This window comes from Erinaceus europaeus, chromosome 8 (assembly GCF_950295315.1).
Source record: "Erinaceus europaeus chromosome 8, mEriEur2.1, whole genome shotgun sequence".
Classification (NCBI taxonomy): Eukaryota; Metazoa; Chordata; class Mammalia; order Eulipotyphla; family Erinaceidae; genus Erinaceus; species Erinaceus europaeus.
The window spans coordinates 92,368,511-92,383,743 of record NC_080169.1 but is presented as its reverse complement, the minus strand read 5'-3'; the positions used below and the strand labels follow the sequence as shown (position 1 = coordinate 92,383,743).

General features: G+C 36.5%; 1 protein-coding gene across 9 annotated transcripts in view; it reads left to right on the top strand.

Annotated features, from left to right (window-relative positions):
- CADPS2 (calcium dependent secretion activator 2) overlaps positions 1–15,233 on the top strand; it is a 614,124-nt gene that overhangs the window by 532,010 nt on the left and 66,881 nt on the right. For 4 of the 9 annotated variants that reach the window (XM_060196500.1, XM_060196498.1, XM_060196499.1 and 1 more), the window contains 4 exons: positions 8,020–8,161; positions 8,287–8,406; positions 12,463–12,618; positions 13,539–13,686. In XM_060196500.1, the coding sequence (XP_060052483.1) occupies positions 8,020–8,161; positions 8,287–8,406; positions 12,463–12,618; positions 13,539–13,686 (566 nt within the window). Of the gene's footprint in view, positions 1–8,019; positions 8,162–8,286; positions 8,407–12,462; positions 12,619–13,538; positions 13,687–14,420; positions 14,436–15,233 lie in introns of all 9 variants that reach the window. The other 5 variants (XM_060196497.1, XM_060196494.1, XM_060196495.1 and 2 more) reach the window with 3 other exon arrangements.

The window sequence follows — 15,233 nt, the reverse complement described above, 5'->3', positions numbered from 1 at the left end:
CTACAATGATAACCTTGGTGGCAAATACATAAATAATTCACAAAAAGAGAACTCCAAAACAAAATACTGGAGTTAAAGGAAACCATCAACAGCAGTAAGGCCTATCTAAGGCACCTTGTATCCAGAAAAAAATACGATTGAGGATAGAATAGCAAAGCTAGAAAATAAAACTGCCACACTCTGGAAGTACAAAACTGATGAAGAAAGGTTGAGCTGTGATGGTGCAGAGAGGGATCTGTTGCATATTTGTGTGGGAATCACTCTAAGTCCAACCGTGTCAGGTTAAGTAAGGACTACAAAAGTTGGATAAGAGCAAGAGACCACCAGCTTGCTTTAATGAGGGCCCTTTTAGTCACTACCAAGACACCCTATCATCTAAGGCCCTGGCCAGGGAACCCTTATAGATAAGATGGACCTAGACCTCTTAACAGATGCCTCTCTCCACCATCACTGGTCATTTCCATCAGGAACATCATAAACCCTCTTGTGGGATACTACAGTACACTGCTGTCAATGTAGAATAACAGTGGTAGAAATTGCCCCACTGTGAAGGGAGGCTGGGTCAACATACTCTGCCACTCGAGAAAAATGGTTCCTGACATGAGTGCAGCCTGGAATATTCCTAGCTATGACCACAGACTGTGAGCTCAGACTGACAGTGATACAGAGGTTAAACAGGCCCCTGTGCTAAATATAAATAGACTTGGGCCCTATGTCAGATCAATGGAGTTTACAGTTAACAACATTTATATACTTTTCTCTGTCCTGCTCCAGCTTTCTAGTCCTGTTCTTAACTCCAAAACCATCTTCCCAAATAATACCCAGCCTACCTGCATGTTAGCTGTCAGGCTCAGGCAAAACTTAATAAAGTTATAGGCTCGGAATATACCTAAAATAGACTTCTTAGTGCCCTCCAATTTGAAGACCCCAAAGTTCATCTGCTATACTCTTATCTCTAGGTTCCTGATTATTAAACTTTTTTTTTCTTATTTATATATTAATGCTTTTCAGCCACCAAGTTGCAGATGCTACCATGATTCCATCCTGACTTTCCTGGGCAGACAACCTCACCAATGTGTGCTGGAACCTCACCTCCCCAGAGCCCTACCCCACTAGGGAAAGATAGAAATGGGCTGGGGGAGGGCAGGGATAGATAGCATAATGGTAATGCAAACAGACTGTCATGCCTGAGGCTTCGAAGTCCTAGGTTCAATCCCCTGCATCAACATAAACCAGAGCTGATCAGTGACTCTGGTTAAAAAAAAAAAAAAGGGCTGGGGTAAGGGTGGACCTGTCAATGTTCATGTCCAGAGGAGTAGCAATTCCAGAAGCTCCTTGGGTCCATATTTCCTGAAAGATAAAGAATAAGGCAACTTCTAATGGGCGGGGGGTAATGGAATTCTGGTGGTGGAAGTTGAATTGTATGGAATTGTACCATTCTTATCACAGAACCTTGCCAATCGTTATTAAATCACTAATAAAAAAATAGTCCCTTCCCTTGACAAGTATATAATCAAATGGAATGTAGGGACCTACATAGACTACAAAGTATAATGCAATTAAGTTATAGAAATATGATTCAGTTATGTATAATATATTTCAGCTGAGTTACAGGTAAAATATTGTTCCCGGCCCTCCACATATAGTTCTATAACTGCATCTGTATAGTACTATACCTGTTGTTAATTTTTTCATTTTCTTAAAAATAGAACACTACTCAGGGAAATAACCTCACTTGGATAGTGTACTGCTTTGCTATGTGCACAACTCAGGTTCAAGCCCAGTTCCCAGAGCTTTGAAGGGAGGTTCAGTGGTCTCTTTTTCCTGTCTTTCTACTTCTCTGTGTCTAACTGAAATAAATAAATAAATAAAATCTCAGCTCTGGTTTATTGTGGTGCTAGGGATTGAACCTGGGACTTTGGAGCCTCAGGCCTGAGCCTTTTTGCATCACCTTTATACCATTTCCGCAGCCTGTTGTAAAGTATTTTGACCATCACCCCTAGGCACAACTCACATTCCATGCTAGTTTTCTGTCCTGGCGTCACCTTTTGGATGGCACACATGAAATTAACTTCCCAGCTCTCACCCTGGCTCTGGTCAAGAGCTTTTCAAGTTCTCTCCTACAGCTGGTTGTGCTGCCTCAGATGCCTTAAGTCACACACACACACACACACACACACACACACACACAAATATATATATATGTATATATACATAACATTTGGGTCTTTTTAATTTATAGTGATTTAGTATTTATTTACAAAATTATAGGATAACAAGGATATGATTCCACACTGTCCCCACCACCAGAATTCTGTATCCCCATTCCGTCCATTGGCAGCTACAGCAGTTCTATTGCAAATATGGGTTAACTATTATTTCTACAACTGTCTCTATTTGTATGTATTACCCACCCCCTTTCACATAGTCCTGTCTTCTCTTCCTTTCCAAGTCTCTCCTACACCTATTACTACTTCCAAATATCCATTCTTTTTCCTCTTCTCTCTTGGAGTCCTGATGGAGTTGGAGTTCAGAGCTCTCTAATTATCTTCCATCTATCAAAATATAACATTTTAAAGATATTCTAATGTACAATTTTAAAAGTAGATTTGTTGGACTAGATTTTCTACCCAGAAAATAAAAATAACATTATTACTCTTGATATACTTTCTTTATATATACATTTTCCCTTTAGTTGCCCTTGTTATTTTATTGTTGTAGTTATTATTGTTGTTGTCGACGTCGCTGTTGTTGGGTAGGACAGAAAGAAATGGAGAGAGGAGGGGAAGACAGAGAGGGGGAGAGAGAGACACCTGCAGACTTGTTTCACTGCCTGTGAAGCAACACCCCTGCAGGTGAGAGCCGGGGGGCTCGAACCAGGATCCTTAAGCTGGTTCTTTTGCTTTGCGCCATGTGTGCTTAACCCACTGCGCCACTGCCCGGCTCCCTTGATATACTTTCTTGTGATAGATAATGGTTAGATAGGCAGACAGACAGGCAGATAAGTAGGTGAGCATGTTTTAACAGAAACCCCAAGGAGAAAATAAACATTTGATATGATTTTAAGAAGTTCTTATGCTTGTAAAGTATAAATTAAATACTGCCAAATTATGTAAAATTACATCTCAAATTTTTATTATTATTAAAACCCAATGAGTTCTCCTATTCAACTCTAGTAAAATTCACTGTTTCCTTTGAGGAAGTTATTAATATTTATTATGCAGACACTTACTGAGTGTGTACCTAATGTGCTACATTCTTGTCTAGATGCTGTTCCTAGATTTCAGAATATGTGTGTGTGTGTGTGTGTTTTTACTATTATGTGGTGCTAGCATGAGCAAAAGTCCTGATTTTATTTTTTGCTGAATCCTATATTTATATTTTCTTTTATGAGAATCTTTATTATATGCATTTAGGTGAGAGGATCACTATTTTGTGTTGGAGTCCCTTGCTTGCATTATTTCTGAAGGCAGATACATATTATTTCTTGAATAGTTCCTTTAGTGGTTCCTTACATTATTTTATGGCAAAATCTGCTGTTTCTGTTCTGGTTTCTGTTGTTTGTTTTGCCAGTTATGCATACTCATTTCCTCCCAAAATGCCTAATTAGAATTTTATGTGAAGAATAATTCCTCTAATAATCCACTAGTGCTGATTAATTGGAAGGGGCAGAGCAATATAAACTTGAGTTATATTGACTTAGGAGCCAACAGCGTATTTTTACTCTAGGAATTAAGCAGGTTCTTTTATCTGCTTACTCTTCATTTACAAAGTGATTATTGTCTCAGTAATTGTTAGTTGGATTGTAGCTTAAATACTGGGCTGAAATTTTATTGTGAAAGTCTATGACAAGTACCTTTCTTAATGTAAGAATCCTTTGGAATGTAAATAATGAACACAAATTTATTAATTACCAAGATGCATAAAAATAATTGGGCACAACTATATTCTGAGTTTACATCTTATTTAAGCCTTTTGTTTTGCTGTTTCTAATTGTACCATTGGGCTGATGTCATTGATGCTTCATTATTTTCTGACAGGGTGAAATTTGGAAGCACAGACTGTTTCGGAAGTAAAAACAACTTTTATCACAGAAGTAGCTGCTGACCCCCTGCTTCCATTCTTATAACCACTATTTGAGACACTTTCTGAGTAGTCCTTTTAATTTTCATGCCTCATTTACAATATAGGGAATTAAAAATTATTTTAAATCATTTGACAAGGATGCATTGAGAATTTGCCTCTCCCAGTGAATAAGCTGATGGTTTGGATACCTTGTTAAGGCTTGATTTGGGCAGGTGGCAGACTCAAGCTACAACCTGTTCTTATTAAATGATATGTAGAACATGAGAACATGCATTCTGATGCCTCGGGCTACATATTAAGAGGGGATTTTGAAGGAGAGGAGTGAAAACTGGCATATGGACAACTGAGAATACGTTTACATAGGCAAATATAGTGGACAATGTACTTTAGTCATTTTGCCTTTTGAAACCTAATTTTGTCTTTTCTTCCTTTGTGTGTATTTGCTTTCATTTTTCCTTTTCTTACTGCCCTTTTTCTCTCTTCCCCACTTCTCCCTCCCATTTAATTTTAATTACCTTACTTTGATAGGGAGAGGCAAAAACCACCTGCAGCACTGCTCACCAACTGATGAAGTTCCCCCTTGTAGCTAGAGACTGTTAGCTTGAAGGCAGGTCCTTGCACTTCATAATTTATGCACTCCCAGATGTTCCAGCATCCAGCCCCTTCCTGTTCCTGAATCTAATTGCCAAGGAAATTATACCATTACTTTCTAGTTTTCTAAAACATGAGCCCATGAGTTTATATATACATATATATATATATATATATATATATATTTTTTTTTTTTTGCCCCGAAAGTTATCACAGGGACTCAGTGCCAGCACTACAAATCTATTGTTCCTGGAGGCTGTTTTTTCCCTTTTGTTGCCCTTGTTCTTTATCTTTGTTGTTATTGTCATTGCTGTCATAGTTGTTGGATAGGACAGAGAGAAATCCAGAGAGGAGGGAAAGACAGAGGGGGAGAGAAAAATAGACACCTGCAGACCTGCTTCACTGCTTTTGAAGTGACCCCTCTGCAGGTGGGGAGCTGGGTGGCTTGAACCCGGATTCTTTTTTTTTTTTTTTTAACCAGAGCACTGTTCAGCTCTGGCTTATGGTGATGTGGGGATTGAACCTGGGACTTTGAAGCCTCAGGCATGAGAGTCTGTTTGCATAACCATTATGCTGTCTACCCTCTGCTGAACCCAGATTCTTAAGCCAGTCCTTGCTCTTTGCGCCATGTACATTTAACCCAGTGTGCTACCGCCCAGCCCCCTAAAATTTGATTTTTATTAACATAGTACTGGGGAAATAGTGCAGTGTTAGAATATAAAATCTGCTTGCCAGAGACCCTGTATTCAATTACCAGCACCACTAAAGCTGAACATTGCTTTGATATCTTCTCTCTCTCTTTTCTATACCAAAAAAATTTCGTTTAAAAATGCACTCGATAGTATAGAAAATTTTGTGTGGATGACGTCTCTGCTTTTCATGTTTAATTAAAGTTTATTTTCCCTACCATGGAGTGTGTTTATAAAAGAATATACTTACACTTTGAGGGTTATTTTAAAACTTTCCAGTAGGACTTGGGATATGTTCACTTAAGAAATATATTCCATTATGCAAAAAGTATGTTATTAATTATTTATTAGATGTTACCTTGCACTACATTTTTATGATTTCTCAGTCCTTTCACAATGCAACTTAAGCACATACCAACTGACTTGCTGTATTCTGATTGCACAAATGGACTGAGTGACCTATAGACAACAATTTTTTTTTTTCTCATGGTTTGTAAGACTTGGAAGTCCAAGGTCAAAGCATTTTTAGATTTGGTATGTGATGAGGCAGGGCCTGTTTTCTGATCCACACAGAGACTAATGTGGCATTGAGAGAGCGTAAGTTAGTTCATCCAGAAAAAGAGCATGCCCTGTCATGCTTATGGATAAGGTTCAGCTCTGGTACCATATAGAAGTGCTGCCACACTGGGAGAAGCTCTGGTGCTTTCATTTCTCTCCCTTACATCTCCCCCAGTGCTCCCCCCCACACACACCCCAGTAGAAAGGATGAAAAGGTCAGACTAGGATTGGTGAAATCACTTGTGTCTAAGCCCCTGGTACTACAGAAAAGAAAGATAAAAAAAGATTGAGAGGTCTCTTTGATGTCTCTCATAGATCAGTGTCACTGATCTCATTCATGAGAAGCCCTCATGACGTAAACACCTCCAAAATCACTCATCTCATAATACCATCACATTGGGAGTTCAGGATTAAACATGAATTTGAAAGAGATACAAAGTTCAGTCTACAACACTCATCTATGTGCTAATGAAGTCCCGGGAGTCGGTCAGTAGTAGCGCAGAGGGTTAAGTGCAGGTGGCACAAAGCACAAGAAGGGGCGTAAGGATCCCGGTTCGAGCCCCCAGCTCCCCACCTGCAGGGGAGTCACTTCACAGGCAGTGAAGCAGGTCTGCAGGTGTCTATCTTTCTCTCCTCCTTTCTCTTCCCCTCCTCTCTCCACTTCTCTCTGTCCTATCCAACAATGATGACATCAATAACAACAATAATAACCACAACCATAAAAACAAGGGCAACAAAAATGGAATAAATAAATATTAAAAAATAAAAAATTTTAAAAAATGAAATCAAGTCCTCTGCATGGAAAACATCCATCTTCTGAGGGATATAAGTATATTTTGTGCCCAGCAGCCCAGTGCCAGTAGCATAGTTGTGTGAGACTTCTATAACTGCCTTTAGGTATGAATGGCCACATGACAATGCAATACAGACAAATGAAAACTGAATAAGGGATAAGGAAGATAATATCTGTAAAAAGATGTTGTTCATGCCGGGCTGAGCAGTGGCACAGCAGGTTAAGAGCACACGGTGCAAAGCGCAAAGAATGGCACAAGGATCCCAGTTTGAGCCCCCAGCTCCCCACTTGCAGGGAAGTCACTTCACAAGTGGTAAAGCAGGTGTCTTATCTTTTTCTCTTCCCCTCTCTGTTTCCCCCTCCTTTCTCTATTTCTCTCTGTCCTATCCAACAACAACAACAATAGCAATAACAATAGTAACAAAAACAATAAACAACAAGGGCAACAAAGGGGAAAAAATAGCCTCCAGAAACAGTGGATTCATAGTGCAGGCACTGAGTCCTAGCAATAACCCTGGAGGCAATTAATAAATAAAAATAACAAAGTGAAAAAAAAAGATGCCCATGCCTCCAAAGTCCCAGGTTCAGTCCCCTGTACCACCACAAGTCAGAGCTTGGCGGTTTACTGGTACAAATTAATTAATTAATTAACTAGTTAAATTTAATCAGTTTTTTTGTGATAAATAGCATAGCACAAGGATCATAACTCTGTTTCTATATTTATGTGTATCAGATATTTAGAGGATCTGATAGCTTCTCTGAACTAACTCTTCCAGCCAGTAATCCTATATGTCACATGTCATTCCTCTGAGAAAGCAAAAGAGACTTACCTGCAACATCTTGTAGAGATATAATGTGTTTGTGATGGGCAGGGTGGTGGCTCACCAGTAGAGTAAACTTTATCATGTGTAAGGATCTATATTCAATCCCTGCTTGTACAGCGGAAACTTCACAAGCAGTGGAGCAGTGCTATAGGTGTCTCTCTTCACCCTCTCTTTCTCTTTCTCTCTCACCCTCCCTCTGTCAAAAAATGGCCACCACAAACAGTGGAGTCATGCAATCACCTAATCCCAATGATAACCCTGGTGGCAAAAAACATTAAATGTTAATCTTTTCATGGTCTTGATTACCGTATGTCAAAGGTCAATAATACTTACTACTCAGTTTTCATTATTTCCATCATCATCTGTATTCTATCAGTTCTTCAATATCTGACCCTTTCAGGAAAAGTTTTTCACCCATGTTTTCCAAATGCCTGATACTATCCCTCTGATGAATGCTATCTCTGCTTGACTGTTTCAGCACTTTTATGCAATGGAAAATTTCACAAACACTTGCAAGAAATATTTGTGCCCTTGGTTGTCCGCTATGTTGATCTCATGGAGTCTTCTATCGCACAGTCAATTCACAGAGGTTTTGAGCAAGAAACATGGCAGCCTGTCAAGTAGGTATCTTGCTTTATATCCATAGAGCATCTGCCTCTTCACTCCTAAACTTATAACTTTATACATGGCCATCTATAGTTATTGCTTATGGTGGTCCCTTCCCATATTGTTTCTTTCTTTACAGGAATATCGCCAACAGTCTTCCCAATGTAGCTCTTCCAAAAGTTCCAAGTCTGCCTCTTAATCTTCCACAGATTCCTAACTTTGGTACTCCTTCGTGGATGGCTTCTTTATATGAGTCCACGTGTGTATTCCTCATTTATTTCGTGGTAGTGTGTTAGCTAGTGCATGGCCTGGGCTGTGTTCTGTGCAGTTGTGTTTAGATTGCATGGCACTTATCATCATTGGTTGAGGAATACTTTGAGTAATGTTTTGGCTTTATTTGAGTTTTTTTTTAACTACAAAGCTCAGCTAAGCATATTGATGATAAATGATACAAATTCAAGTCTCTTATGTTTGCCACAGCTCTTATGTAATCTCTGAGATAGAAGTTGGTGACCCAGGTTGTATACTAGCTGCAGTTGTATAGTCAGGACTGTCCACATGTTCAGACAATCAGTATGGCAAACTATTTGTCAAGAATGTTTAGTGGCCTCCAGCTTTGTACAGCCCACATGATTTACCCTGCACAGATAGCAAACCACTATTAAAGAATTTTCAAGAAATTTACATTTTTCTGTCTTAGTCTGACTTATACGAAACAACATTGCAGGTTTTATGGGTGATTTCCTTTTATTTCTGAACACAGTTAAGTTCTTCTTCCTTTCATATATCAGTTCACAAACCTTGTTATCTTCAAATAATCTTAATGTCACTGAGGCCATATTTACTAACTCTTGTTATATGATGTAATTCATTCATGTGAAATAGCACAGGTTTTGAAATTAAATACTAATTTATGTCCTAGCTTCTTGTCAGGTTTTAACCTTAGTTTATCACCTTCAAAATGGTTATGACAGTCAATTTAAAGACATTTTGTGAGAAGTTTTTAAATTATTCAGTGTATTATACACCCTACTTTCTGAAGAAATCATGGCCACCTCTACTTACATTGTTAGTATTATTATCATTGTAATCAATTGTTAACATTATTCACAACTACATAGTCTTTAAAATTATAGGCTTCATACTTTTTCTTTGTGAAATTTAGGGATTTTTTTTTTAAGCTACTGCTTTTTTGTTGCTTAGAAGATGTATATAAACTTTGAATATCTTTATTGGAAGTCTTTTTAAAATTCTCTGAGTCTTAGGACAAGAATCATGACAGAATTCTTATGACAAATAAGAATGCAATTTACTAATTGTTCATCCTTATCTTTACCTACCAAAGTTATTAACTTTTCCAAGGTGTCCAGAATTACTCATTGTACTAGGAAGTTATTACAATTATTTTTTGAACTTTTGTTATAAAGTATATGATAACCAGACATTTCTATTTTACATATAACTCATGAAATAAGTAAAAATAACTAACATTAAAATATCATTCATGAATTTGAAGAGATATCCTTACATACTAATTTGTAAATCATCTTAAGAGATGCTACTCCAATTTTTATCCTGATCTTTATTCTTGCTTCCTATATATAACAATGTAAATTTCTTTATGACACTTAGGAAGTATTTTCAGAGTCCATAATTCATGTTTGAATTATATAGAAAAATATATATATATACCAGGAATTCAATACTCTGAGCTGACTTTTCACATAGAAACAGAGAGAGAAAAAGAGAGGAAATGAGAAAAAGGTAATACATTACCATACCAAAGCTTCCCCCATGCTGTGGAAAACAGCATCAAACCTGTATTGCACACATGACAAACAAGCATCCTAGCTTGGAGAGCTATCTTGCTTTGCAAGACTTTTATGTTTGAAATCTTTAATATGTTAAAAAAAGGAGTAGGTTACTGACTGATGAGAAATACTTTTAAAATGAAAAATTTGTAAATGAATGTCAGGTTATACATACCTGGTACAGAGAAAGCTCTTTACAATGGTTTGACCTATTTAATTATTACAAGCACTTGTTATCTTAATTACATTCCCAATTAAGCAAATTTATCCTACCGGCTCTCATCATAACCTTAAGAGCAAGAGGAACATGTCCATGTTCTCTAGAAAGATTTAATTTTCACATATTTTAAACCTTTATTTGAATAGAAATCTAATTATTTGTTGTTGTTTTTTATAGTGGTGTTGGTTCTTATTGCTTTGCTATGCTGTAAATGAACACCTGAATTTTTTAAAAGCTGTTTATAATTCTTTAAATTACACAAATAAAATTATTAAGAAATAGATGTACTCTTTATCAATTGTACTTTGTTATTCACTATGTTATTCACTTAGTTATCACTATGGCCATAGAAGATATTTTGCTTGATCTTCTTCTCTCTTATTTTTATTGTATGTATGGCAAAAAAAAAAAGAGTAAATATAGTGTAGTTTCTAGCATTTACATAGTAGTCAGCATGGTGTTGTTTGCTTCTTTTGCTTATGGTACTTTGTGAGCACTGACTATTAAGGTCGGGAGATAATATGTGAGTAAATTGTATATAATGGATATAGTACTCGGTGCTTTGCTATGATTGATCCCTAGAGACACAAACTCTGAGGACATCTTGGCGAGGCAAGGAGATCATGAGGAATTACTAATAGAATGGGAGGAGGAAAGCAATATCATTTGGTGATAGAACTATGTTGCAGACGAGAGAATGGGGAATGAGCAAAAGAATTAAGCTTTTAATTAGCCAGAGTAGAAGTGATTTTTTTAAGCTAGCTAATTAAGATATATTTAGCTAGATAATGTGGCTATTTAAAATAATTTTATTTTTATGGAATTTCCTCAATATGCCCTTGTAGTAAATCAGTTTTTTTAATTATTTAATTTTCTTTACAAACAGGAATATGTTCTACATTACTGTATGTTAAATAATTATTGGAAAGCTGAGGAGAACAGATTCACAGAACAACTTCCCTTTTTTCATTCTTTCACAATTCTTTACATATATTTTGACATAGATATTTTACATTAAAAAATTTTTACCTATAGGCTATATACCTACATAATAGTATAATGCAATAGTATCATCTTTGTTCAAATAAGTACTTGAGTACAGATTACGTTCAGACCTGGAATGAAAATATAGTCCCTGGGGGCCAGATGGTGACTCACCCAGTAAAGCTCACATGTTACCATGTGAGTTACCATGTATGAAGACCCAGGTTCAAGCCCTACATCCTAACCTGCAATGTGGAAGCTTCACAAGCAGTGAAGCATCTCTCTCACCTCTATATAAAAAAGGGAAAATATAATTGCCAAGAGTCACTTTAACATAGTGCATAGCAAGTCTTGACTTGATGATACTTGATGAACCTTACATAGAAGTAAGGTTCTTAAATACACGATTTTTGTTCAGACTTCAGAACACCTGGAATATCAATTTTTCTTAGACCATATCTTGTACAAATTAGATTTAACTATTTACTCAAGGCATGAAACACTTCAAAATAGATATATTTGCTTCTCTTCTCAGCCTTTTATTTCATTTTTACTAACTGTTTCAATTTTATCCATAAAAAAAGAAATTCAAGGACCTTAGACATAGCTTACCTGTGACTAGCCAGGGAGCATCATGGTAACATATGCATGGATAAAAGAATAAAGCTATTAGTTACTGCCAAGTGAATTTCTTACATAAAATACTTTTCCACATTTCTAAGAAAACATATTATTCATTTTATCTTTATCCTAGAGTTTGCTAAAATAATATATAATGTTTATTCTTATATGTACAATTCAGGTTCTTTTCCTTATCTACTTTACCCCTTTTTTTTCTTCACCTATTTTACCCCTTATCTATTTTACCTTGCCTGTGTATTTATTACTATTTTGTTCTTCATGCCTTGCCTTAGTCATTAAAAAGAAAGAAACAGAAGATTGAACAAAGAAAAAAACTGATCATAGGCTGGGGAGATAGCATAATGGTTATGCAAAAGACTCTCATACCTGAGACTCCAAAGTCCCAGGTTCAGTCCCCAGTACCACTATAAGCCTGAGCTGAGCAGTGATTTGGTCTTTCTGTATGTCTCTTTCTCATTAAAAAATTAAATAAAAGTATATTTTTAAAAAGCATAGATAATAAAAATATTTTTAAAGAAAAAACTGATCCTTAGCAACTTTATGTAATTATTTTTTCCACTGGTAGCACTTTAAAAGTAAAGAGAAAAACAATGTATTGGTCATCCATGTAGCCAACAATGGAAGTTCATCATGTTCTTCATTTTCCTTTTTCTTCTAGCAATGGCACAGCAACCTCTGAAGATCTTTTTTGGAAACTCGATGCACTGCAAATGTTTGTTTTTGATCTACACTGGCCAGAACAAGAATTTGCCCACCACTTAGAACAAAGACTTAAACTAATGGCCAGTGATATGATAGAGGCCTGTGTCAAAAGGTAGACATAAATTTTTAAGTTGCTGCTTAACATTGCCAGCACCCAAATACAACTTTCCATCAAGTGCCTACAATAGAACCATCGCAAGGTTTCAATATGTATTTCTATTCAAAAATCTAATGGACAATAAGTTATTTGACCTAAACTTAGGGGGACCTTTGTAATTGATAAAATTGGTTTGACACACTTTGTTTTTTCAGGTTTCCTAGTCATAGCTCTGTTCTATAGCAGTCATGCCATATTAATCATTCCTGTTGTGCTTATTGATACCTCTCTGGGAATACTGTTCTTTAAATTCCCAAGGCAATCCTTCCTGTGACATATGGAAAAGGTCTGCAAAGTACTTTATACATTATGTATTAGTGTGTGCTGCAAAATGGTGTGGCAAACTTATGATCTGTGCCATCAGTTGTTCTATTCTTTATCCACACCAGATGAGTTGCAGGTATGCATTTACGTTCTTAACCATAACATCCTCAGAAAGAAGTCTTGAGACATTGAGTTCCTCCAAGTCTGCTTTTATTTTGTAACAGTTCCTACAATATTACCCTGATTAGTCAAGCATTATTTTTCCCACTGTTCTTGTTACTGACATGTACAAAAATAATGTTGGAATAACAAGCACTGGTTGGAGTGATAAAATAATCCTGAATTGTTTTAAGCAAAAAAGAAAGTCTTGGATTTAAAACACTATTTCTAGTGACTTCCTAAGGCAATTCTGTAACAGAGAAAGAAAGGGTTAAAAATTTTAAGCAGGATATACTCTGGGAGGAGCATCCCACACCCTAGCTTCCAAGCACTGCCACAGTCTTTATTTGCATGTTTTAAATTAGCATCTTGTAGTGTTGATTTCACTTTTGCAAAACAGGTGGGATGTTTGTTCAGAATTTCTTACTCTGAATTCATGTTTCAATGAATAGAACAAGAAGTGCATTTGAACTCAAGCTGCAAAAGGCAAGCAAGACAACTGACTTGCGCATTCCAGCTTCTATATGCACAATGTTTAATGTATTAGTTGATGCCAAAAAGCAAAGCACCAAACTCTGTGCCCTGGATGGAGGACAAGAGGTAAGTGAATTGTGGATCACATAGGGAAATTCATGTTGGGCTGCCCTGGTAAAAGGGAATGCTCTGTCTAGAATGCAGTCACTTGACTAGCTTATTTAAAAAAAAAAAAAAAAAAAAAAAAAAGACCTCTATACATGGTCAATATTCTTGACTATAGGAACTGAATGCCCTCTACCTCTACCCTTTGCTCATTTCAGTTTCTTTATATTTTATGAAGACCACCTAAAATTTTATAAGTAACCACTGAATTTTAGATATACCTTGTAGCAGCTTAGGTGTTGTATATTTACATAAGCCTAGCTTTCCACAAGCAAATTAGAAACCAAGATAGGTACCTGCTTTGTTTATAGAAATATAGAGTATCCAGAGTTTGCATCCAAAAAGCAAGTCACAGAAAACAGCTCTAGAAATACTTTATGTACACAAGTTTCCATATTTTAAAGATCAAGTAGAAGCATGCTTGAAAAATTGTCCTGGTTTTTCATTAGTATATATCAGTTTCCATTTGAGTTCAGCTTTGTTTGGTTCTATATTGAGAAATACAATTTTGTTTTACCCCATGATTTATGTTTGTTAAGAGTATTGATTGTGTTAACATGAATTTAATTTTCTTAGATCATCTATTTAAGTTCACATTTTTGTTGTTTCTTTTCCATAGTAATTATTTTCTCATCATTTCATTATTATTCCTTTTTGTTCTCTTTCATTGTCTTTTTTCCCATGGCATGATCCAGTTTGGTAGTCAGTGGGTAAGTCTTTTTCTTTTCTTTCTTTCTTTCTTTCTTTCTTCCTTTTTTTTTTTTTTTTGTGAAAGCACATTTTATTTGAGTTTTACTTTTGGAAATGTACATCTTTATTTTATTCATTTCAAATTAAGGAAATATAATTAACTCTACTCCAGTTTTTTTTTTCTCTGTGTGTTAAATAAAAGACTACCACATATCAGTTGCCCTAAAACACATATAAATACTGATACCTTAAATAATGTCAAGGAATTATTTCTGTCAAGATAGATTGAATATTCTACAACTATTCTTAAAATTTTAAAGATTAATGTTTAGACCCAAGTGAGTTCACGTTTGTTTAGCTAACTTCTAATAAATTCAGAAGTTGAGTGGTTATTTGTTGTTAAAATTCTCTGAGGCTCTTGCCGGGCCGGCTTGGCTTGCTTCACGGTGGTGAACAGAGACGCGGAGACAACGGCTGGGCAGGGAAGCTGTATTTCTTTATTCAGGAGGAACTATTCATAAACTAAGACAAACTAATCACCAAACAGAACTCTGCTGTCTCTTTGCGGCGGCGCAAGCACTCTTTCTTTTACTCTGGAACTCAGGAACCCTCTCCCTTACTCTAGAACTCAGACACTCTCTAACTCAGAAACTCAAGAACTCTCGGACTCCGGAACCCTCTCCCAGGGTCCCTTGGGGCGGGGCCAAGCAGGCCCGCGAAATTAACAGGACTCATCCAATTCTCTTGGAGGGGGAGGGCTAGAACAAGCCAATGTAAAGCATACGACAATTCCCCCTTTTCTTTTTAACTAAATGACT